Source organism: Bos indicus x Bos taurus, chromosome X (assembly GCF_003369695.1).
Source record: "Bos indicus x Bos taurus breed Angus x Brahman F1 hybrid chromosome X, Bos_hybrid_MaternalHap_v2.0, whole genome shotgun sequence".
Lineage (NCBI taxonomy): Eukaryota > Metazoa > Chordata > Mammalia > Artiodactyla > Bovidae > Bos > Bos indicus x Bos taurus.
In genome coordinates, this window is record NC_040105.1 from 93,944,129 (window position 1) to 93,966,814 (window position 22,686).

General features: G+C 42.0%; 1 protein-coding gene and 1 long non-coding RNA gene across 2 annotated transcripts in view; one reads left to right on the plus strand and one right to left on the minus strand.

Annotated features, from left to right (window-relative positions):
* Positions 1 to 949: 949 nt before the first annotated feature.
* LOC113887022 overlaps positions 950 to 22,686 on the minus strand; it is a 31,527-nt gene continuing 9,790 nt past the window's right edge. Inside the window, exons 2-4 of the long non-coding RNA XR_003509633.1 lie at positions 7,759 to 7,907; positions 5,566 to 5,643; positions 950 to 2,016 (exon numbers count right to left, since the gene is read on the minus strand). This is a non-coding gene — a long non-coding RNA (uncharacterized LOC113887022). The remainder of the gene's footprint in view (positions 2,017 to 5,565; positions 5,644 to 7,758; positions 7,908 to 22,686) is intronic.
* ARL13A (ADP ribosylation factor like GTPase 13A) lies at positions 14,434 to 22,149 on the plus strand. Its single transcript, XM_027533808.1, has 6 exons — positions 14,434 to 14,577; positions 14,948 to 15,018; positions 18,810 to 19,065; positions 19,924 to 20,029; positions 20,530 to 20,714; positions 21,595 to 22,149. The coding sequence occupies exons 1-6, from the start codon at positions 14,519 to 14,521 to the stop codon at positions 22,127 to 22,129; spliced, it is 1,212 nt and encodes a 403-aa protein (XP_027389609.1). The 5' UTR covers positions 14,434 to 14,518; the 3' UTR covers positions 22,130 to 22,149.

The following is a 22,686-nucleotide window of genomic DNA, read 5'->3' on the forward strand; positions in this document are numbered from 1 at the left end:
CAGATGGGCTTATATATGCACACACACACACACACACACACACACACACAATGGAATATTAATCAGACATAAAAAATGAACATTTGACACATGCAATAATGTGGATGTCCCTGGACCTGATGGCTCAGCAGGTAAAGAATCCACCTTCAGTGCAGGAGATGCAGAAGACATAGATTCAATCCCTGGGTCAGGAAGATCCTCTGGAGGAGGGAATGGCAACCCACTCCAGTATTCTTGCCTGAAAAATCACATGGACAGAGGAACCTTGCAGGCTACAGTCCAAAGAGTCCCAAAGAGTTAGACACGACTGAGAAGCTGAGCATGCATACGCAGATGGACCTGGAGAGTATTATGCTTAGTGAAATAAGTCAGACAGAGAAAGACAAATACTGTATTGCATCAGTTACATGTAGAATCTAAAAAAAAAAAAATAGTGAATATAACAAAAAAGAAATAGACTCACAGATATAGAGAACAAACTAGTGTTCCCAGTGAGGAGAGGGAAGGGGGGATGAGCAAGAGATGGGTAGGGAATTAAGAAGTACAAACTACTATGCATAAAATAAGGTACAACAATATATTGTACAGCACAGGGAAAATAGTCAATATTTTATAACAACTATAAATGGAATATAATCTAGAAAAATTTTGAATCACCATGTTGTACAACTGGAATTAATATAATATTATACATCATGTCCGATTCTTTGTGACCTCATGGACTGTAGCCTGTCAGGCTCCTCTGTCCATGGGATTTTCCAGGCAAGAATACTGGAGTGGGTTGCCATTTCCTTCTCCAGGGGATCTTCCTGACCCAAGGATCAAACCTGGGTCTCCTGCATTGCAGCCAGAGTCATTACCATCTGAACCACCAGGGAACCACATTATACATCAACTACACCTCAATTTTAAAATATAATTAAATAAACATCCAAACTATTAAACAAAATCCTGAATATAAATGTTTATTCTAGCTCTATTTGAGTAATCCAAATGCTACTCAAAAGATAGAATAAATATACTGTGGTACATCCACACAATGGAATACTATTTAGCAATAAAGAGAAACCAAGTATTTAATAAACACAAGTACTTGGATGCATTTCGATGGCATTAGGCTGATACTAAAAAAGCCAGTTTTAATCACAAATGTATGATTCCATATATATAACATTCTCCAAATGACAAAACTATAATGACAGAGAACAGATTATTAGTTGCCAGAGGTTAGTGGTAGGGGGGAGGTTGAGGTAGAGGTGAAACTATAAAGGGATAACAACAGAGAGTTTTTTGGGGTGACAGAACTATTCTGTATATAGATGGTGGTGGTGGATACATCAATCTATGTGTCTTAAAACTGTATAGATGCAGGTTTTTAAAGTTTATGTTAATGTATGATGAACTTTAAAAAGAGAAGAAAAAAGAAAGGAATAGAACATAAACATGTAGATTAAATAAGATAATGGTTACTAGGGTGTTCACTTTATAGTAACGCTTTAAGCTAAGTTTTGTGTAGTTTTCTGTATCTTTACTTTAATTAAATGTTTAAAATAAAAATAAAAGGGATGAAAGGGGAAAGGAGAACAGCCTGAGTTAGGGAAGGCTTCTTTTGAGGAGGTGACAAGAAGACGAGAGAATTGAGAGATGACAATAAAGCATGAAAGTGAACAATGGGAGGAGAGTATTTGAGGCAGAGAACGGAGGCAAGAGATAAGAGATAATATAGAAGGAGGTCCTGCTGCAAGAACAGATAGCTGTTCTATCCCAGCAATAGGATATCTGTGTGTGTGTGTGTGTGTGTTTAGATTTATTACAAGGTATTGGTTTATACATTTATACAGTCTGGCAAGCCCCAAGATCAGCAGGATGAATTGGCAGGCTAGAGATCCAGAAGAGTCAATTGTTTAGTTCCAGGAGGAGTCCTAAGGCCTGAGAACCAGAACAGCAGATGGTGTAGTTCCAGTCCAAAGACCAGCAGGCTCACAATCCAGGAAGATCCATTGTTTCACTTTGAGTCTGTAGGCAGGAAAGAAGTCAATGATCCAGTTCAAAAGCAGTCAGACTTCTGCCTGACATTTTCCTCTCTTACTTGGTGAAGGGTCAGCTTTTTTGATTTTAGTCATGCCTCCAACTGATTTTTAGTAGCTCAATCATGTCCAACTCTTTGCAACCCAGTGGACTATAGCCCACCAGGCTCCTGTGTCTGTGGAATTCTCCAGGCAAGAATACTGGAGTGTGTAGCCAATCCCTTCTCCAGGAGCTCTCCCCTACCCAGGGATCAAACCCAGGTCTCCTTCATTGCAAACAGAATCTTTATCATATGAGCCACTGAGGATGAGGTCAAATTAGGGAGGGCAATTTGCTTTCCTGAGTCCCAAAAATAAATAAATAAATAAATAAAAGTTGCTACTGCTGCTGCTGCTAAGTTGCTTTAGTCGTGTCCGACTCTGTGCAACCCCATGGACGGCAGCCCACCAGGCTCCTCCGTCCATGGGATTTTCCAGGCAAGAGTATTGGAGTGGGGTGCCATTGCCTTCTCTGCTATTTAAAAGTTAATCTCACCTAAAAACACTCACAGAAACACCCAAAATTATGTTTGGCCAAATATCTGGGCACACCGCAGCCCTGTCAAGTTGACACACAAAATTAACTTATTACAGAATGTGTATTATGAATGTACAAAACAACTTCATTGAAGGAGGCAGGGTTAAGAGTGTTGACCCAACTAACTTTGGAAGTAAGTGGAGTCTGGGACACTAATGGCAAAAGCAACTTCACTAAGGAAATGTGACTGAGGTATGTTCTTTAGTTAGTAATAATGTATCAATTCATTAGAAAAGACTGATGCTGCAAAAGATAGAAGGCAAAAGGAGATGGGGCAGCAGAGGATGAGATGGTTAGATAGTATCACTGACTCAACCGACACATCAATTTGAGCAAACTGACGGAGAAGGCAATGGCACCCCACTCCAGTACTCTTGCCTGGAAAATCCCATGGACGGAGGAGCCTGGTAGGCTCCAGTCCATGGGGTTGCTAAGAGTCGGACACGACTGAGCAACTTCACTTTCACTTTTCACTTTCATGCACTGGAGAAGGAAATGGCAACACACTCCAGTGTTCTTGCCTGGAGAATCCCAGGGACAGAGGAGCCTAGTGGGCTGCCGTCTGTGGGGTAGCACAGAGTCGGACACGACTGAAGCAACTTAGCAGCAGCAGCAGCAGCTGAAGATACTATAGCACAGGGAAGCTTGGCGTGCTGCACTCCATGGGGTCACAAAGAGTCAGACACGACTTAGCAGCTGCACAACAACAGCAACAACAATGCATCGATTCTGGTTCTTTAATTTTAACAAATGTACCATACTAGTGTGAGATGTTACAGAAATGAATAACAGAAACCTCAAATAAAAAAGTCAACAAGTCAGAGGAGGAGCTCTCACATCTTAGGACAATAGCAGCCCGGAACAGGAAGAAGAAAGAAAAACTTCATTGTTTCGCCTGGCAAGAGTTTAGCCAATGAGAGATTGCCACAACTCAGCCAATAAAAAGCCACTATACTTGGAACTCTCAATTCATCCAATGATCTGTCTGCTTATTAGACTTTGCAACTTCCTTTCCGTAACAGTCTTTTTCGGCTGAGGCGGAGGGCTTTGTTTGTGGCAGCCATAGTTGGAGACCCTAGGGTATAATTGTTTGCTGATTCTGAGTAAATCGGTTTTTACTGGAGAAGTAACTGGCAAACTGTTTAAGGTGAACATTTTGGTGTCCAGTGCAGGGATTCAGAGAAGACCCCACAACGACTCTGAGGCCAGTAAGCAGATAGGTAAGTTACCTAAAAAGTCCACTGAAATTTTTTTTTTTCAATCACCAGCTCTGAGGCTTGAGGGTAAATTTTTCTCCTGGAGGTTTATTCGGATTAAAGCCTTATTCTGTCTGTGAGTTAAGCACTTTGGCCTGCTATTCCAAATGAAACTATGCTAGCCTTTAGCTGAATTTCTTTTGGAACAGGAGCTGTTTCATTGAAACTGTGCTGTTCAGTCTTCAGCCTGCCTCGTTCAGGATTAGGCTGTGCTGAGCAGCCTTTGTCCTGGCTCCTTTAAAACTAAACTGTTCCCTTAGAACTTGCTGATACAGGCCTGCAGGGTGTTTGAGTCCATTTAAGCTGTTTAGGCTGTTTGAAAATTACTGTTTTACTCTAAAGAAAAACCTCTGAGAAATGTGATTCCAATTAGCTAAATACTTTGAGGGTGCCCTTACAAGAATTCTGACTGATTTTATGTTTAAAAATCTGTAGTCCTTCCTCATTCACATTTCTAAGTAAATGGACCAACCTAACCAAAGGCAATTGAGAACATGAATGGGGATTATGGAGAAATACTGAAATCCCAAACTTACTTTTCTTAAAACAAAATTGGACAGCCATATCTGTAAAATTTCCAAAACTGAATGGAATGCCTATTTCTATATTTCATTATTTCCTGATAATGCATTATCAGGAGCCTAAAATTTCATCTCTGCAATGTAAGATTTTAAGATCAACTGAAGCAAGCAAAGACAAAATGGCTGCCAAAGCCTCATGTTCCTTGTCCCTGGCTTCTGTATCTCGGATACTGTCTCCAGTGTCATCTTGTTCCTTTCCTCTGACTCTGCCTCTGGCATCATCCTCCTTCTTCCCTTGAGAGTCTCTTGGACTGCAAGGAGATCCAACCAGTCCATTCGAAGGAGATCAGCCCTGGGATTTCTTTGGAAGGAATGATGCTAAAGCTGAAACTCCAGTACTTTGGCCACCTCATGCGGAGAGTTGACTCATTGGAAAAGACTCTGATGCTGGGAGGGACTGGGGGCAGGAGGAGAAGGGGACGACAGAGGATGAGATGGCTGAATGGCATCACTGACTTGATGGACGTGAGTCTGAGTGAACTCCAGGAGTTGGTGATGGACAGGGAGGCCTGGCGTGCTGAGATTCATGGGGTCACAAAGAGTCGGACACAACTGAGCGACTGATCTGATCTGATCTGATCTGATACCTCATCTATAACTCTCAGTTCCCCCATACTAATTCTCTTGCCAAACTTTCCCTTTTCTCTGAAACTCCCCTGTGCCATTTCCTCTGAACTTATCAGAACCCGTCTCTTTAAAATTAAGCCTTCAGAGGATCCAGAGGCTATACTCTTAATTATTTTACATCTCCTGGACTAAAGTGGAACTGCAAAGCCATAGTCAAAGATTTTCCCAAAGTAACTGAAATCCTTACAGATTTGGTGAGGAATATAATATAGTTATTCAAACTTATCGACTCTGACTTAGATTAGTTAGTTCATATGCCTGTCAGTGAAGACCAGGCCTAAATTTGGATGAAAATTCACAACTGGGGAAATCCTGAGAGCTCTCTAGAATTATAACTGGGAGATTAGGCGATCACTAAGTGATTTCCAAGAGCAATTCATAAGGCTTTCTGAAAGCCTGTTAACTAGAACAAAATTCAGACTTGCACACAAAAATCTGATGAACCTATTCATGAGTATTATGATCAACTTCAGAATGTATTTAAAGAAAATTCTTACCTTCCTTCAGATGTTGATTCCACTTGGGTAGCTTGCAACTGTATTTTTATTAGTGGGCTAAAACAGGATCTTTCTCTTCTAGTAAAAAGGAACAAGATTGAATGGGAAACTTTGTCCACTCCAGATTTAGTTAATCTGGCAACCCAGGTCTCTCACACTCTAGCTTAGTCATGTAAAAGGAAAACTGCTAAAATTCTTAATGTTCAATTCAAGCAAATGGAGGTCCCTAAACAAAAACAAAACCCTCCTAGTTTCTGCTATTATTGCAAAGAGCCAGGATATTAGAAAAGAGATTGTTACCAATTTTCACACTTTGGGTGCCTGCAGCCTTCTAAGTTGTCTTTCCAACATCCCCCTAATTCTCAATAACAAGAGTCAAAGGAACTATAAGAGCTATTCCCAATCCCTCCCTTTTGATTATCTTGAATAACATTTCTCCATATTAAGGGTAAATTTTTTCCAGTCCTAAGTGACACCAGAGCCACATTCTTTGGTGTTCAATTCCACTACAATAAACAGTCTCTGCCTTGGAGTACTAAGATAGTTCAAATACTAGGGTTCTCTAATGAACTTCCAAAGGTTCCTATCTCTGAAGCCATTCTTTTCTCTAGGCCCTTTGAGAAACACACAACATTTTCTCCTCAGTTCCTCCACCCCTACCTATTTATTTGACCAAGACTTCTTAGGGAAGTATCATGCCAGAATTTTTCTCTCCCATGAGGAGGAAATAATTCTACAACTTGACAGTAGTCATCAAAGCAGTCAATCAGGTAAATTAAATGACCCTTTGACATATTTTATTTCTTCTGTCTTTGATGGTACTACAGCTGATTCTGGACACACTGATCATTTGTTCCTACTGGGTCAGATACCACCCTCCTTATGGGCAAAATCTCCAACTGATATTGGTAAAATTCACAGTGCACATCCCATCAAGATCCAAATAAATACCCCCAAATTTCTCTCCAGAATGAATCAACACCCTGTAAGGAAAGAAGGCCTTCGAGATAAAAAGCCTATAATAGAAGATAACAAGTCATCATTATCCCTATACTAATCCCTATAATCCCCTGATTTTACCATCGAGAAACCTAAGGGCTGAGGGTGGAAGTTTGTCCAGGATTTCTGAGCAATAAACAAGACTCTTATCCCTCAACACCCTTTATTCCTAACTCACACACTACTAACATCCATTTCCAACAGAAGCAAATTCTTTACTATAATTGATGTATGTGGTGCATTCTAACCAATACCTTTTTGGCCTCATTTGGAAAACAAAACAATGCATCCGTACAGTAATGCCTTGGGGTTTTACTGAGAGCCTTTATTTCTCAGAAATCCTGAAGGCTGATCTGGATGATACAAAGTTCCTTAGGGGTTCTGCTTTGGTGCATTTTGTGGATGATTTGCTTCTTTGTTCTCCTTCTCAAGCCTTCTCACAGGAAAGCAGCATCCACTTGCTAAAGTTATTAGCCTTAGAGGGACATACGGTTGCCAAGGGAAGATTGCAGTTTTCCCAAACCACTTCAATATTTAGGACACCTGATACCAGAAAAAGGGCTATACCTGAATCCAGAAGGCTTCATAATGTCCTAAGCTTCCAAAAATCCAAAATGAAGTGCCAAATGTGAGGTTCTCTCGGGCTAGTTGGATATTACTCAAACTGGATTCCAAATTTCTCTCTTATGGCCAAATCTCTGTATATTTTACTAAAGAGCAACCTCAACCCAATTTTATGGGAAGAACCAGACAAAATAGTCTTTAAGGCCTTAAAGGAGAGTTTGATGCACCTACACACTCTTGGGCATCCAATGATCAGGTTCTCTTTTCCGGTTTTATATATGAAAAGGAATATAATGCGTTTGGGATACTCACCCAAAAACATGAGAACCACCATCTATCCACAGAGTATCAAAGCCAGCAACTGTACACTGTGGCACAGGTCTACCCTGCTATTATTGCAAAGAGCCAGGATATTAGAAAAAAGATTGTTACCAATTAAGCACCTTGGGTGCCTGCAGCCTTCTAAGTTGTCTTTCTAACTTGCCTTAGAGCCATTACTGCCACTGCCTTTTTGGTTAAGGTCATCAAAAAGATTGAGGTGGGATTCCTTTCAACCATTTTTGTACCTCATGCAGTAGAAGCCCTTCTGAATTCTCACCACACTCAATATTTCTCAGTCAGCCACCTCACCTCCTAAGAAGTCCTTTTGTTAAGTTCCTCACGTAACTCTTTTAGGTTGTAATAACCTTAATCCTGCTGCTCTTCTGCCCTCCATCACCAGTGACGTCTCTCACCACTACTTAATGCTGATGGATCATATCCTGATGCCTTGTGATGACCTGCAAGAAAATAATTTGGGTAATGCTGACTTCTCAAAGTTCACTGATAGTTCTTATCTAAAAGGTGATCATGGTAAATACTGTGCTGGGTATGCTATAGCAACTCCTTTCATTGTTTTTGAGGCAGCATCTTTACCAATGGCTACTTCAGCCCCAAAGTCTGAATTATGTGATCTTACACAAGCTCATACTTTACCCAAGTACAAAACTGCCAGAATTTATACTGATAGTAGATATGGTTTCGGAGAAGCTCATGATTTGGGAATGTTGTGGAAGCAACATGGCTTCCTAACTTTCAGTAGAGATAAAATTTAAAATGGCTCCTATGTTCAAACATTAGTGAATGCAGTACTTTTACCTGCCACTTAAGCTTAAAATTCCAGGGCATTTTTATCTTGACTCCCTGGAAGCTAAAGGAAATTACCTTGCTGACAGTTCCATAAGGAACGCTGCACTTAAAGGAATCAAAAGCAGTCAAACTTCTGTCATGATACAAAGGGGTATTTCCCCAAATGATAACTTAGAAAAACTGGCTGGAGAAGCCCAACAATTGGTCTCAAAAAAGAAAAAAGACTGGAAATTCAACTCTTGGTTTGATAAAAAGAGAAAGCTCTGATTCAGATCAAATAACAACTCAGTCCTACTAGAGATTGCAAAATTTATACTCCTAACCGTTGTACATGCATTAGATCATTGGTCTACTGACAAAATTCCATCTTTCATGAATCAATATTGGTGGGGAAACATTTACAAAGTTGCAAAAATTGCCTACCTCACTTGCCCCACTAACCCAAAGGACAACCCAGGGAAGCCTGTTCTTACTGCTTCCAAACATTTTAAACTGTCTTAACGGACCATGCAAGGTCTGGCAATTGGATTTAATACCACTTTCCCCATCTCAGGGATATAAATATATTTTGGTCATGGTGTGAATATTTTCACACTGGACTTAAGCCTTCCCTTGCAGACAGGCTACTGCTTTTTCTATGGCTGGTCTTTCTGGAAAATATTATCCCTACCTGGGGAAATCCTCCCACAATTCATAACGATCAAGGGACCCATTTTACTGGTCAGATATTTTGATACCTGTGCTGTTTGGCCAGTTTTACAACACTTTTACTGCATTTAGCATCCTCAATCCTCTGGTTTAGTCAAATGCACTAATGGAATTATTAAAACTCAATTGGCAAAATTTGTATGGGCCCTCCAAATATATTGGCCAAAAGCACTGCCACTGATCCTTCTAAATCTTATATCCATCCCTTGTGGAATTCAAACTCTCACCCTTTGAAATAGTCACAGGACACTCAATGCACTTGGCTCTTGCACTGTTTAACCTGCAGCTGATGAAACGAGAAATATTCCAGTGTTGCAAAGGCCTAATTGCCTCTATTAAAAATAACCATGTTTTGCTAGAGCAGTGTTTTCACAGTGCACTCTCCGAAGATGAAGACCTTAAGCACCCTTGGAACCTGGAGATTTCATATACTGGAAAAGACACCTTCAGAAGGATTCTCTTTAACTTCACTGGAGAGACCCCTATCAGGTACTGCTAACCAACCCTTGTGCCATGAAACTCCAGGCAACAGACTCTTGGATTCATGTGACACACGGAGAGAAAGCACCACACCCTGAGTGGACCTGCACATCATCTGGTGACCTGACAGTAAATAGCTCCCAGAATTGAAGCACACAACATCTGATAGAACAGCTTTCCCAAGAGAGTTAGATCAGGCTTGTCAGAAGTTTGTCTGCAAAATCTTTCATATGATCTCCAATGTTTATGATCTTGACTATATATGGACTTTAAGTTCAGTTCAGTTCAGTTGCTCAGTCGTGTCCGACTCTTTGCGACCCCATGAATCGCAGCACGCCAGGCCTCCCTGTCTATCACCAACTCCCGGAGTTCACTCAAACTCATGTCCATCAAGTTGGTGATGCCATCCAGCCATCTCATCCTCTGTTGTCCCCTTATCCTCCTGCCCCCAATCCCCCCCAGCATCAGGGTCTTTTCCAGTGAGTCAACTCTTCACATAACGTGGCCAAAGTATTGGAGTTTCAGCTTCAGCATCAGTCCTTCCTATAAACACCCAGGACTGATCTCCTTTAGGATGGACTGGTTGGACCTCCTTGCAGTCCAAGGGACTCTCAAGAGTAAGTGGCCTCAGAGTTGTCCCTTCTACCCTTCCTTGTTACTCAAATGTGACCTCAGTAGGTTTCCAGTGTGTATGCTTTCCCTCCATCATTGAATACCACACCCAGGAAAGGTCGTTTCTGGCACTGAGGGACAAAAAGTCACTGAAACCAGAAAACCCAAGTCTTAACCAGCACTGCTTTCAGAGGAAGATCATCTGGAGAGTGTGCTCAGTTGTGTCCAACTCTGCTACCCCATGGACTATAGCCCACCAGGCTATTCTGTCTGGATTTCCCAGGCAAGAATATTGGAGTGGGCTGTAATTTCCTTCTCCAGGGGATCTTCCCTACCCAGGGATCGAACCCACGTCTCCTGTGTCTCCTGCACTGCAGGCAGATTCCTCACTCACTGAGCCATCAGGGAAGCCCTTTCAGAGAAAGATCAAGATCAAAAGGAGGAAATGTAAAAATTAATAAAAAAATCACAATTAGAATAGGAGATCAGAAAGAGGAGCTCTCACACCCTATGACAACAGCAGAGCCCAACAGGAAGACTTCCATTTCTTGCCTGGCCAGAGCTCAGCCAGTGAGAGATTGCTACAGCTCAGCCAATGAGAGATTGCCACAACTCAGCCAATGAAAAGCCACTATACTTCAAGCTCTGCTGCTGCTGCTGCTAAGTTGCTTCAGTCGTGTCTGACTCTGTGCGACCCCAGAGACGGCAACCCACTAGGCACCTCTGTCCCTGGGATTCTCCAGGCAAGAATACTGGAGTGGGTTGCCATTTCCTTCTCCAATGCGTGAAAATGAAAAGTAAAAGTGAAGTTGCTCAGTCGTGCCTGACTCTTGGCGACCCCATGGACTGGAGCCTACCAGGCTCCTCCGTCCATGGGATTTTCCAGGCAAGAGTACTAGAGTGGGGTGCGATTGCCTTCTCTGACTTCAAGCTCTAAATTCCCCCAATAGACTCTTTTGTTTAGTATAGCCCAACCAACTACCTTTCCCCCTCCTTGCTGTGAGGGGTACTTGTGTGTGACTTGCTATGATGGCAGACCCCAAATTGTAATTCTTTGTTGATTCCAAATAAACCCATTGTTGCTGGAAAAATAACTGGTAGTCTATATGTGTTAGATCAATACTATTAATAAAGGGGGAAAACAGGTGCAGGGTATAATGTGAACTCTCTGTACTGTCTTTGAACTTTTCTGTATATCTAAAACTGTTCTTATAAAAGTTTATTTTAACGTTGACTTAAAAAGGAGTACAATACAGTTTGTCCAGAAAAGATGGAAAGGCCCAGAGCTGCGGTAGTTTCTCTGGCCCCTGAAAATCTCATTCACACAGCCTGTGAGACCCTTAATACACAGTCTCTGAAACTAGACCACCTGGCTTTGAATTCTGGGCATTACCACTTACTAAATGGGTACATTTGGGCAAATTACTTAACCTTTTTGTGAATGATGGCCCCTACTTTTTGCCATGTTATTAGGACTAAATGAGTTTAGTATGTATAGATTGCTTAAATGAGTGCTGACACACTGTAAGTTCTATGTAGATACTTTGTAAACTTAAAAACGTGATGACTAAAAATTCAGTAATTTAGTAATTAGCTATATAATCAGACAAGGTAGGGAGATATGAGTTTGGTTGCTATAAACCAAGCAGTGGTTACCATGGATATGTCAGAACCTTGACAGCCAGCATAAGGGGGCAACTGAGCTGTGTTACTCTGGCAAGAAAGCTAGAAGGCGCAACACATCCATTTTAAGTCCTCTCAAAAAGAACCAACTTCTAATCAGATACATAATTAACCACCTCAAGGTAAGCAAAATATATCATTATCTCCATTCTGTAGATAAGAATTCTGAAAATGGTAGGTTTAATTTAGATGATTTCATCCTAGAGTACCCAGGAGAGGTGCTGGAAGTGAAAGGACCTGATAATCCCTAGTCCAATTATTTTCCTTCTTGGTTATCCTACTTATCCTTCTTTAAGATATGTTCTTAAGGAAGAATTTGTGTGATGCCAGTTGGACCTCTCTTAGTGGTACTAACAAATACAGACTGTCTGAGATCAAGCTAGGAAGCTCTGCAATTATCAGGAAACAGACATGAAGCTGCTACTTCTGTCTTAAAGGGAGATGGCTACCATGGAACCCAGACAATCAGACAGTGGTGTTTCAGGCTCCTGGTCTTATCAGCATCATGAGCAAAGCTGGAATAAGGCTGGTTTTGATCACAGGCCACATATCAGGTTTTCCTTTGGAAGGGCGTAAGCCAGACCTATTTTCCAGGAGGTCCTTATGGGAATCTGAATGATTTCCTAGGGAATGAACAATGCTCTAATAAGAAATGCTATGAAATGCGAGTCTCTATTTGGGGATAGCAGTTCTCTAAAACAGTGGGTGATTCTGCAGAATCCTGCTAAGTTATCCATTGATAAGCAGATACATACTCACCACATAATCATCAGAGAGCTAACCAAAGCCCATCTGAGTATCAGCCTAAGTACTTTGGTAACCCAACCAGAGCTTCCCCCAGCTCTGGGCCCCATACATAGACATTCAGTTCAGTTCAGTCACTCAGTTGTATCTGACTCTTTGTGACCCGTGAATTGCAGCACGCCAGGCTTCCCTGTCCATCACCAACTCCTGGAGTTCACTCAAACTCAAGTCCATCGAGTCGGTGATGCCACCCAGCCATCTCATCCTCTGTCATCCCCTTCTCTTCCTGCCCCCAATCCCTCCCAGGATCAGAGTCTTTTCCAATGAGTCAGCTCTTCGCATGAGGTGGCCAAAGTATTGGAGTTTCAGCTTTAGCATCAGTCCTTCCAAAGAACACCCAGGACTGATCTCCTTTAAAATGGACTGGTTGGATCTCCTTGCAGTCCAGGGGACTCTCAAGAGTCTTCTCCAACACCACAGTTCAAAAGCATCAATTCTTAGGCGCTCAGCTTTCTTCACAGTCCAAGTCTCATATCCATACATGACTACTGGAAAAACCATAGCCTCGACTAGACGGACCTTTGTTGACAAAGTAATGTCTATGCTTTTGAATACGCTATCTAGGTTGGTCATAACTTTCCTTCCAAGGAGTAAGTGTCTTTTAATTTCATGGCTGCAATCACCATCTGAAGTGATTTGGGAGCCCCCAAAAATAAAGGCTGACACTGTTTCCACTGTTTCCCCATCTATTTCCCATGAAGTGATGGGACCAGATGCCATGATCTTTGTTTTTTGAATGTTGAGCTTTAAGCCAACTTTTTCACTCTCCTCTTTCACTTTCATCAAGAGGTTTTTTAGTTCCTCTTCACTTTCTGCCATAGGGTGGTGTCATCTGCATATCTGAGGTTATTGATATTTCTCCCAGCAATCCTGATTGCAGCTTGTGCTTCATCCAGCCCAGGGTTTCTCATGATGTACTCTGCATATAAGTTAAATAAGCAGGGTGACAATATACAGCCTTGACGTACTCCTTTTCCTATTTGGAACCAGTCTGTTGTTCCATGTCCAGTTCTAACTGTTGCTTCCTGATCTGCATACAGGTTTGTCAGGAGGCAGGTCAGGTGGTCTGGTATTCCCATCTCTTTCAGAATTTTCCACAGTTTATTATGATCCACACAGTCAATCAAAACCACAATCATTAGGTTAGCCAAAAGGTTTATTTGGGTTTTTCTTAAGATCTCATGGACTTTTTGACCAGCCCAATAGACAAACACTTCACACCCACTAATATTAAACAAAAAGACAATGACGGTTGATGAGGATGTGGAGAAATTAGAACCATCCGGAACTGCTGGTAGGAATGTAAAATATAGAAACAATCTGGCACTTTCTGAAAATGTTAAACACAAAGTTATATGACCCAGCAATTACACTCCTAGGTATATACTCAAGAGAACCGAAACCATATGTCCATATAAAACTTATACAATCCTACACACACACACATATATATAGCAGGATTATTCATAAGAATCAAAAAGTAGAAACAATCCAAACATCTTATCAATTGATGAATGGATAAACAAAATGTGGTATATCCGTACAATGGAATGTTATTTAGCTATAGAAGGGAATGAAATATTAATACATGCTATAACATGGATTAACCGTGAAGCAATTGTCTAAAGTACCCTTTTTACTTAGGCAATGCATTTCTCCACCCTATCCCCAATTCCAAGGTTGAATAAAGATATTCCTAACAGGGATGAACTATGGCTGAAGGGATAGGCCACACCTAATGCCATCATGCTGGTGTAGGTTGCATTCCTAACAAGAAATCACTGTTTTGCCACTAGAGTTGATAATCGGTTCCCCTGCACCATGACATAAACAAGGTTGGACAGAATGAAATAATGGACTTTTGACGGTCCCAGTCTGTTTATCAGTTTCTGTGTATTCATAAGCTAATTTAGGTTCAGAGTTAACCATGGGATGATTTCTTATTTCCCTTAATATTAAAGAACTAAGCTGAATCATGTTCCGGCTTCTGACCTCCTGCTGGTGTCATCTAAAGACAACTGAAAAGACCCAAAGGTAATACTGTAATTATTTCCTTAGACCTGTTCCACCATTTCCTCCAATGTACCTAGCCATAGTCCCTCACAGGACAAATCCTTATGATATATATTATTAGGGGGCATGACTAGGTAGTGTCTACAAGATTAGGGGCAGGGTTGGGGGAGGATGGCCAGTTCTACAAGTCAAGTGAATCAGGGAAGCAAAGTGTCCTTGGAGGCTTTGGGGAGTAGTTCCCACTCCACCTTCTACCACCTGGCTGTGCCTTTATGACTGCATTGGGACTACTGCAGGCAGAGCCCCAAACACCAAGAATATAATTCTTTCTTTAGACTGAGAACTAACAGTACTTTTAAGGCTTTGACTCATTTTTCTTTTCCATTTCTAGACATGTAGCCATCATCATCATTGGACTGCACAACTCAGGCAAAACTGATCTTGTGGAGGCCTTCCGGAGACGTAAGGAACTGAGAGCATTAGATACTAGTTTAGGTCTCCCCTGGGTCCCAGTGAACAATGAAATATCATTCCTTCCTACCCTTACTTCATGGCACTCAAGTTACCTCATTTGAAGGTAAACACTTCCCAACACACACGAACAAGACACACACACACACACACACACACAGAGACACCATATACTCCTCTCCTCAGGTGTTACCAGCCTGTTTATGTAATGTCTGTTACCTGCTCCCTTTACAAGATACCCTAATTGAAGGTCTTTTCGTAGTGTCAGTATGAATGAACTGTGACTATGCAAAGCACTGTAGTTGATAAGGAAGGATAGCAAGTTTGAAACAGTGTCTAGTGTCAGAGCTCAATTAAAGTGGAATTTGGTCTAGATAAGAGAGACAAGTGTGGGATGATGAACAATTTTAATAACGTGAAACTCTTTTTGACAGTTCATATAGAGGGTTGGAGCTTGAGAAATGGTGTCAGTTCAGAGACAGGCAAGTTTAATACCAAATCTCCAGTTTAATACCTTGACATTTCAGCCAGTGGTTCAGCCTGGTATTCCACCTTACAGGCAGCAAACTTGATTCTGCCTCTCCCAAATCTCTGATTGGCAGAAATGATAATTTAAAAAAAAAAAAAAAAAGGTAAGCAGCAGCAAGAAAATCAAGGAACCAAGATAAATCACAAGGTTACTGATAAAGGGAATAATTTTTAAAGCCCAATTCAGCACCACCCCTAGATTCCCATCCAGTCTGGGTGGGGCCTGGGAATATATTAAGAACACCCCAGGCCTTTCTAATAGCCATCTTAGGGAAGCACTCAACTGTAATTAGCCGTATGCTATTTTGCCTATGAGAATAGCATGTGCTTTCCATTCTAATTCCTAGAAGATAGAGCTTGCAGTCTAATTTGTTACTGTTTAACTTGCCTTGTGGTTGATGAATAACTTGGGGCTGATTCATAAACTTCATTCACAGAGATGTTTTTATGGCTAAGAAGCAAATTTCCACTAATGTCACATTCTGAAGAATTATCTCAGGCTACCTCTGTCCATGTAAGACTTCCAGAGACTAGTAGACTCCTCTGTACCCAAAATGCAATAGCTTGCCCCCTATAAGCTCCTGCAAATGTTTATAATTGCTGAAAACAGATGATAGCCTAGGGAGGAAGTTCCAATCTATAAGCAGTAACTTGTGTAAACATTTGAAGACACTGGCTATAAAATATTTTGGGACATAAGCCATTATTATCAACAACATCATTCACTATAACTGTTTTGTCCGGCATGGTCATATGGGGCAAGTGAGGGCGTTTAAAGCAGTTTCAAACCTAGATATATATTTCGAACTTTAAAAGAAAATGCTGTCTTAGCCCCACCCCAGATCTCTCTCAAAGAATGAGGCCTAGTGTCATAGGTTTTAAGAGCTCCACAGGTGATCCTGGTGTGCAGAGTGGGTACTGAGAGCCAAAAATCAGAATCAGACCAACTCACAGGGGACCTGAAGGTTCAGATTTGGGCCTGGAGAAGGCCCAGGGAATCAAAAATCTTAACAGGTGCACCAGTAAGTCTGAGACAGGCATAAATTCTACTGCTCTTTAAGGCAGTGAGTCTCAAAATATAAGGTGAGAAGAATCACCTAGGGATTTTGTTAAACATAGGAGTTTGCTAAACATACAGATGCTTGTGTCCCAAATGTATGGATTCTTATTCATTTGGCACAGGGGGGGACTTAACCATCACCCCCATGTAACTCTAAAGCAGATGATCCCCAAACTATGCTTTATGTAGCATTCTGCTAGGGATATAGAGATGGATTTGACTCAGTACCTGTCCTCAGAGTGTTTATAAATTAATAGAGGAAATAAGAGAAATGTACATTGTCAGAGAGCAAGTTCTGATGGTTTTTAGGGTTTGCCAACAATAGATTGAATTATTGGAGAATTGGTAAGGTTGCAAATACAAAGAAATAACAGGGAAAAAACATAAAGTTTGCTTTGATATAGAAAACATGATTTAAAAATTACCTTTAGAGTTTTAACCTATTCACTTATTATTTTTAAGTAGTCTAATATAGACATAACAAATAACATAAAATTGTGAATGAAAATTATATGTTCTGTGAAAGCTATAATTAAATCATTGACTAACATAAAATCAGAAGAGGACACTATGAGATGATAGTAAAATGTAATAATATGTACATATACACACATATAGAGGCATATTATGTATACACACACATGTGTGTATAGTCATACATTTCCAAAGATCTGAAAGCATCCTGTTAACTTCTCAGCTAAGCAGCTTATTCTAGCAATCCTATAGAAAATGTCCCATGTAAATCTGAAACTAGAGATAAGAAGCTACTGATTCTGGTCTTAGAACTCCCAGGTATGAGTGTAGAGAATCTGTAAAATCATCTTGCTACTAACGTGGGCAGAGAGCTAAGCCAGGCTGTCGGTTTAATAGACTGGAATGTGTCTAGAGAAATGCTGAACTGCATTTCTCTGGGGGCTGAGTGAGAGGTGGAATGCCCTGTGGGACTGTATGGTCTGGCCATAGCCTTGAAAGGGCAAAGGTGTCTGAGTTTGGCATGGTTTCTAGGAGATATGAGAGGAAGAGGACTTCATACTCTCCTCCACAGTAACAGGCCCCATAAACATTTACTGAACACCTACTATGTGTAAGGGAATGCAGAGCCCCTCCCTCACAGAGCTTATATTTTCACTGGGGAGGCAGGATATGCACAGAATGAGGTGAAGGACCAGTTTAACACATCATGTGCTTAACTAGAGATCGAAGTGAGAGCTGGGCCAGTCAGCGAGGCTTCCTAAAGAAAGTGGTACTTGAGCTGGGCCTTAAAGAAAGGATGGGAAAGAAGAGTTTCATCAGATGCATTCAACAAATATTTATTGAACACCCGTCTGCCAGTTTCTGTGCTTGACATTGTGAATATATAATAGCAAATACTGAAGGGGTTTCTATCCTGTTGCAGTTTATAACCCAGATAAATAAATCACAGAATTTATAACACTGTAACATGGGCTTCCCTGGTGGCTCAGACAGTAAAAGATCCGCCTGCAATGCAGGAGACCTGGGTTCAGTCCCTGAGTTGGGAAGATCCCTTGGAGGACAGCATGGCAACACACACCAGTATTCTTGCCTGGGGAATCCCCATGGAAAGAGGAACCTAGCAGGCTACAGTCCATGGAGTCACAAAGAGTCAGACATGACTGAGCGACTAAGCATACATGTGCTGTGGTAGTGGTAAGCCCAGAAGAAAGGCACCTTATCCGGACTTGGGGATGGTAGTGTGAGTTAAGAAAATTTTCTAGAAGAAACAAGATCTGAATTGACCTTTTAAAAACAAAATAGGTTTTAACCAAGCAGAGTAGTGGGAAAGTGTTCTAACCAGTAGGACTAGTATCTTGTGAAGGCCCGGGGCAAGGGAGAGCCTGACATGCATGTGGAATGGGGGACAGGGAGGCACACGAGTCAAGAAGCAGAGGGAGGAAGAGGCTGGGTACCAGAGACCCTGGATACCAGTCAGGGAAGAAATGGATCTGGCAGGTTAGGAGGTAAAAGAGTTTGTATTCTGTCTTCAGAGCAACAGGCACTCAAGGAAGGTTACTGAGCCAGGATAGGGTAGTGTGGGCAAAGTGCTAGTTTAGGAAGATGAATCAGCATGAGCAGGATGCCAGGACACCTCCATAGGATTTCTGAGGGCAGGCTGTAATCAAGGTCCAGATAATCATTTAACAAATTATTTCATCCTCTCTTCCCCTATGCATAGAACTCCCTAGTAGGAGTAGGATGGACAGTTGTTCAAGCTCTGAACCAACCACACTCCTGGTGGATAATTATGAAGTTTCCATCTATGACCTAAAAGGAGACATGCAGGGCCGCAAAATCTGGCCAAACTACTATGCTCAGGCACATGGGCTTGTCTTTGTCCTCGATTCCAGTGACTTGGAGCGCATGCAGGAAGTGAAGGTCATCTTACCCAACATGCTGTCTGATGAAAGAGTGGCTGGGAAACCCATCCTACTGTAAGACTCTACCTTTGTGTCCAATTTCCCCTTCCATTCTGAGCCTTTAGAAGAGAAGTAGACAGAGGAAGGGCTAGGTGGTCCCTCTATCACATCCAATTAGACCGCCTCTCCTCTTTGGCTGAGGGGTAGTGGACCAGTCCTCTATGGGCTGTTTTCAAGAGCCACTTTCTACCAGACACTGCCATGGGGGAACCTATTATCTAATTGTGCAAAGGTAATTTTGAAGGCAGTCATCAAAGGGAAATGCACACACCCTCCTCACTCATTTGTCAACTCTTCCTGAAGACTGCCTCCCTACATTTGCTTCTCTTTTCTGGCTTCAGTCTCTGACCCTGAGATGAAGGCAGAAAACTCCTGTGTTGTATATTCAATGCCAGTGGCCTGCTCCCTTGGCAGAGTGCCCGAGACTTATGCCACTACCTCTTATTCCAGGGTGATATTTCAGGCGGCCTGTCAATCCTCCCCATGCCCTTTTAGCCTTTTTTATTCCTTGTTAGCACCCCCAGCTCAAGCATGAACAGAGTTTAGGGAAGGGTGTAAAAGCTCCAAATTTGTTCCTATCCCAGTTAGAAATTCTAATTAAAGTTTGATGGTGTAGTGTAGAAGTCAGAAATGAGGCTTGGGGATTATTTCAGATTCAAATTATTTGTGCTATTCTTTCCTCCATTGAGAGCTGGCTAGAAAAATGTCTGGATCACCTTACTGGGTATGGCTTAAAAGCTAGTCCCTGGATATGGAGCAACTGTACCAGAATTGGATATCCCCCTCTTTCCTTTTTTTTCTTGCCCTTGGTCTCTATCTCAGTTTCACTCATCCTCTCTTCTTCCCTAAAAATCTTCCAATGCCTGGTTTTAGCCTGGCCAACAAGCAGGATAAGATGGATGCCCTGCCACCTGGTGATATCATTGAATATCTGCTGCTGGAGAGACTAATGAATGAGAACAAGTCTCCGTGCCGAGTGGTAAGTGTCCTGCCCTCCCTTCCCTTGTCCTCTCAACCAAGGCTGATGCCTTCCACAGCCCATAATCAGTCTCCTTTGCCAGATCTCAGGCAAAGCCTCTCCCTGACACAAGTATGGTAATGATTTCTGACTCAACTGTGATAATAAGTACCACCCTCTCACAGCACTTTTGCATCTGTTTTCTCATTAGGCCTGTAAAACAGCTCTTTAAAGCTGGAAGTTTCAGTAGTCTCATTTTATGGTTAAGAAAGCCAAGGCTCAGAGACCCTGTGTGCCTTGTCCAAGGTTATACATCCAAGACGTGACACTTGATTAAAGGACCTAGCTTTTGTACCTTTCATTTACCTTCTCAGGAGTAAATGTTGAGTATCTCTTAGGAAGTCTTAAGAGCCTCTCTAGGTACAACAGAGCTTCTGTGTACCTGTGTGCTGAGGGTGATTGAGACTATGGGCCCCAGAGGTCCCAAGCTCCTGGGCTGGAGTCTTCTCTTTTTGTCACAGGAACCTTGTTCAGTTGTCAAAGAACTTCAAAGGCGCCGTCAACCTATAATTGATGGCCTGCACTGGCTGTTATCTGCCATTGGGGAGAAATATGAAGAGCTGTGTACTCGCCAACAGCCACTGCCACCAACCATTGCAGCCTCCAGTAGCACTAGAGGATTTGAGGAAAGATCCCCAGCAGACAGGTACCGAGCTGTCTCTGTTAGGTGTACTGATAAGAATAGATGCGGGAGTTAATCTTCAATATAAGCAGGGAGTTCTGGGAGGAGCATGAATTCTGTGAGGTGCTGAGCAAGTCTCTCAAGATCAGTTGGCCCAAATGGGGTGAAGGCAGTGACCACAAACATCCCAACACTGTTAGGTACATCCTCCCCTAGGCACAATTTGAGTGGGATGAGTTAAATCATCAGTAGTAGAGTTTCTTCAAAACAGGGTTTCTTTTTTTTTTTTTTTGAACTGTATATATTTTATTTTTTTAATTTAAATTTATTTTAATTGGAGGCTAATTACTTTACAATATTGTATTGGTTTTGCCATACATCAACATGAATCCGCCACGGGTGTACACGTGTTCCCAATCCTGAACCCCTCCTCTCACCTCCCTCCCCGTACTATCCCTCTGGGTCATCCCAGTGCACCAGCACCAAGCATCCTGTATCCTGCATCGAACCTGGACTGGTGATTCATTTCTTATATGATATTATACATGTTTCAATGCCATATTCTCTGGTTTGTTACACAGAGGAGAAAAGGAACACAGGCCCCTTAAGGAGCTTATTGGCAATATTCTATGGATAACTATCCTGGAGCTGCTCCACATTCTCTGCTTCCCATTCTCTGATCATTCCAATAATACAGCAAGGTGGGACAGAACAGGAATATAGAAAAGAAGAATAAAAAGAGGAGGTGATCAAGGTTTTGAGGAATAAAAAGACTAAATGTCCTCTTCCTCTGTTGTTCCTCTAATTGTCTGAAGACACATGGTAGGGATGGGGGGATAGTTGAATTTGATTAAGGAGCTCGCATCTGTTTTCACTATGGCTTTATCCTCTCTATCTTCTCCAGCTTTGCTACCCAGATGGGAATGTCCAAAGAAAACAGACAGCATGTAGGACAACACTCAATGGAACCTAAGCCTCTGAAGTCAATCCTGCTAGTAAGTGGCTCATTAAATGTTATTACCTCAGGGACCAATCTCCAAACTCTTTGGGCACCAATTGACTTTCTCCTCCATCTTGCTGATATACAGAAAGAAGGTGTAATAATAAGACCCAAGAAGAACGTATCAGTAACCTTTGCCTTAGATGAACCCATGGAGGAAGGTGAATATTCTGGGGAAAATGGATCTCATAACACTGCTGGACTGCGTAACACCAGTGGAGCTCATAACACAGCTGGAGCTGGTAACACTGCTGGAGCTAGTAACACTGCTGGGGCTCGTATCACCGCTGGGGCTCTTATCATCGCTGGGACTCGTATCATCGCTGGAGCTTTTAACACCCCCGAGCTTCGCTATGGTCCAAGTGATGACTTTCATCCCCCAGCCCCATATACTGAGGATGATCTTTTTGAAGGTAAGGCTGGAACATTGATTAGTTAAGGTAGAAAAGATATAAAGGCCTTTCCTCACAATTTAAAGTGAGGAGTGAGTTTTGAGCCCCAAACTCTTTTTTCATGCTGTGGTTGGTGATCAGGAGAGAAGCAGATGAAGTGCTTGGAGAGTACCATCTGGCAGCCCAGTACGATGCTCCAGGATCTTTGTCTGGATGGCTGTAGGGTTATCTTAAAGGTTATGATTTCCAGTGGTAGACGTACAAATTGGTACAATCTTTAGAGAGAGTAGTTTGGTTGTCTGTCTCCCTCCTACTCTCCATCTCTCTTTCTCTATGTGTGTGTGTGTGTGTGCGTGCCTGTGTGTGTACATGTGCACATGCTCAGTTATGTCCAACTCTTTGCAACCCCATGGACTGTAGCCTGCAAGGCTCCTCTGTCCATGGGATTTCCCAGGCAAGAATACTGGCGTGGGTAGCCATTTCCTACTCCAGGGGATTTTCACGACCCAAGGATTAAATCTGTGTCTCTTGTGCCATATATATATATCTTGGAGAAGGAAATGGCAACCCACTCTAGTATCTGTGCCTGGGAAATTCCATGGAC